Source organism: Sphaeroforma arctica, assembly GCF_001186125.1.
Source record: "Sphaeroforma arctica JP610 unplaced genomic scaffold supercont1.6632, whole genome shotgun sequence".
In the NCBI taxonomy this organism is placed as follows: domain Eukaryota; class Ichthyosporea; order Ichthyophonida; genus Sphaeroforma; species Sphaeroforma arctica.
In genome coordinates this window covers 1-1,605 of record NW_014033926.1, presented here as the reverse complement: position 1 = coordinate 1,605, position 1,605 = coordinate 1, and the positions used below count along the sequence as shown (strand labels likewise).

Genomic DNA, 1,605 nt, shown 5'->3' with positions numbered 1-1,605 from the left:
TCTGGTGACTATACCTACATCCCATGTATCTGTATCTGGTGACTATACCGACATTCCATGTATCTGTATCTGGTGACTATACCTACATTCCATGTATCTGTATCTGGTGACTATACCTACATTCCATGTATCTGTATCTGATAACTATACCTACCTTTCATGACTGTATCTATATCCCATGTATCTATATCTGGTGACTATACCTACATCCCATGTATCTGTATCTGGTGACTATACCTACATTCCATGTATCTGTATCTGGTGACTATACCTACACTATGTATTTGTATCTGATGACTATACCAACACTCCATGTATCTGTATCTGGTGACTATACCTACACTCCATGTATCTGTATCTGGTGACTATACCTACACTCCATGTATCTGTATCTGATTACTATACCTACACTCCATGTATCTGTATCTGGTGACTACAACTGCACTCCATGTATCTGTATCTGGTGACTATACCTACATCCCATGTATATGTATCTAGTGATTATACCTACATCCTATGTATCTGTATCTGGTGACTTTACCTACATTCGCTACACAGGACAAGTCAAGCGACCTACCATCGTTCTCCAAACACTTCTTCGTCATAAACGAGAAGACTAACGAGCACCCCTCCGTTGCCCAGTTGTTTCGGATGTTGTGCTGTGACATAGTGCTGTTTGGCCCATCCTCGGCTACAGGCGTAGCGAGAAGGATCATCTATGGAGAGTGTTGTTTGTACGGTTGAGTGTGCGGGTGAGATGGATTGGTAGGTATGTTAAAACCAAAAACCCTAAAACTCTTTTCGATACACAGGGTTCTCTCAGGGGACAGAACAAGTTATATACAATACTGGCTATACACTCTCAAACAATAAATCGCCCCCCCACCTCACCACCCTAAAAACCACCCCACAACAATAGCCCACATCAAAGGCCAAAACGAATAGGGACAAAGATAACAAAACCACATGTTACAGGGTTTAGCCTAAAACCTTAAACCACCCCATGCACAGGCGTAAAAGGAAAGGCTAAAGACACCCATCACGAAGATACAAACAGACTCTACAGACGCTAAAAATAGAACAGACTCTACAGACGCTTAAAATAGAACAGACTATACAGACGCTATAAATAGAACAGTACGAACGTGTGTAGGTAGGTACGTACACACACCTGCTGATAGGCTTCTCTGCTAACCACGCCGTGTGCATTGCCAAGTGCCTCTGCGATGTCTGGCGCAAGCGAAGAACTGGCCATGTCTTCTGAGAACACGGCATCAAAGTAGGTAACGTACATGCCACCCCCATAGGTCGCACTGTTGCATGAGATGACTGTGTTTGCCTGTAGGAAATTGGGGGTGTATGTGTATATTATGGGTGTGGGTACGGATGGGTTTGTATGGGTGCGGGTACAGATGGGTATGTATGGGTGTATAGGTATGTTCACGTATGTGTGCAGGGATAAATAGACATGTATAGTGCGCGGGATGAGATGCAGGTGAAATGGTATATATATATATATATACACATATAGATATAGATATATATATATATATATATAACTATATATATATATATATATATATATATATATACTATATACATATA

General features: G+C 41.4%; 1 protein-coding gene across 1 annotated transcript; it reads right to left on the bottom strand.

Annotated features, from left to right (window-relative positions):
• Positions 1 to 494: 494 nt before the first annotated feature.
• On the bottom strand, positions 495 to 1,339 carry SARC_15730 (hypothetical protein; the record flags this gene model as incomplete). The annotated part of the gene is made up of 2 exons (XM_014290156.1): positions 495 to 716; positions 1,172 to 1,339. Coding segments are annotated over 2 exons (390 nt in total), but the record flags the coding sequence as incomplete, so codon positions are not given.
• Positions 1,340 to 1,605: the final 266 nt, after the last annotated feature.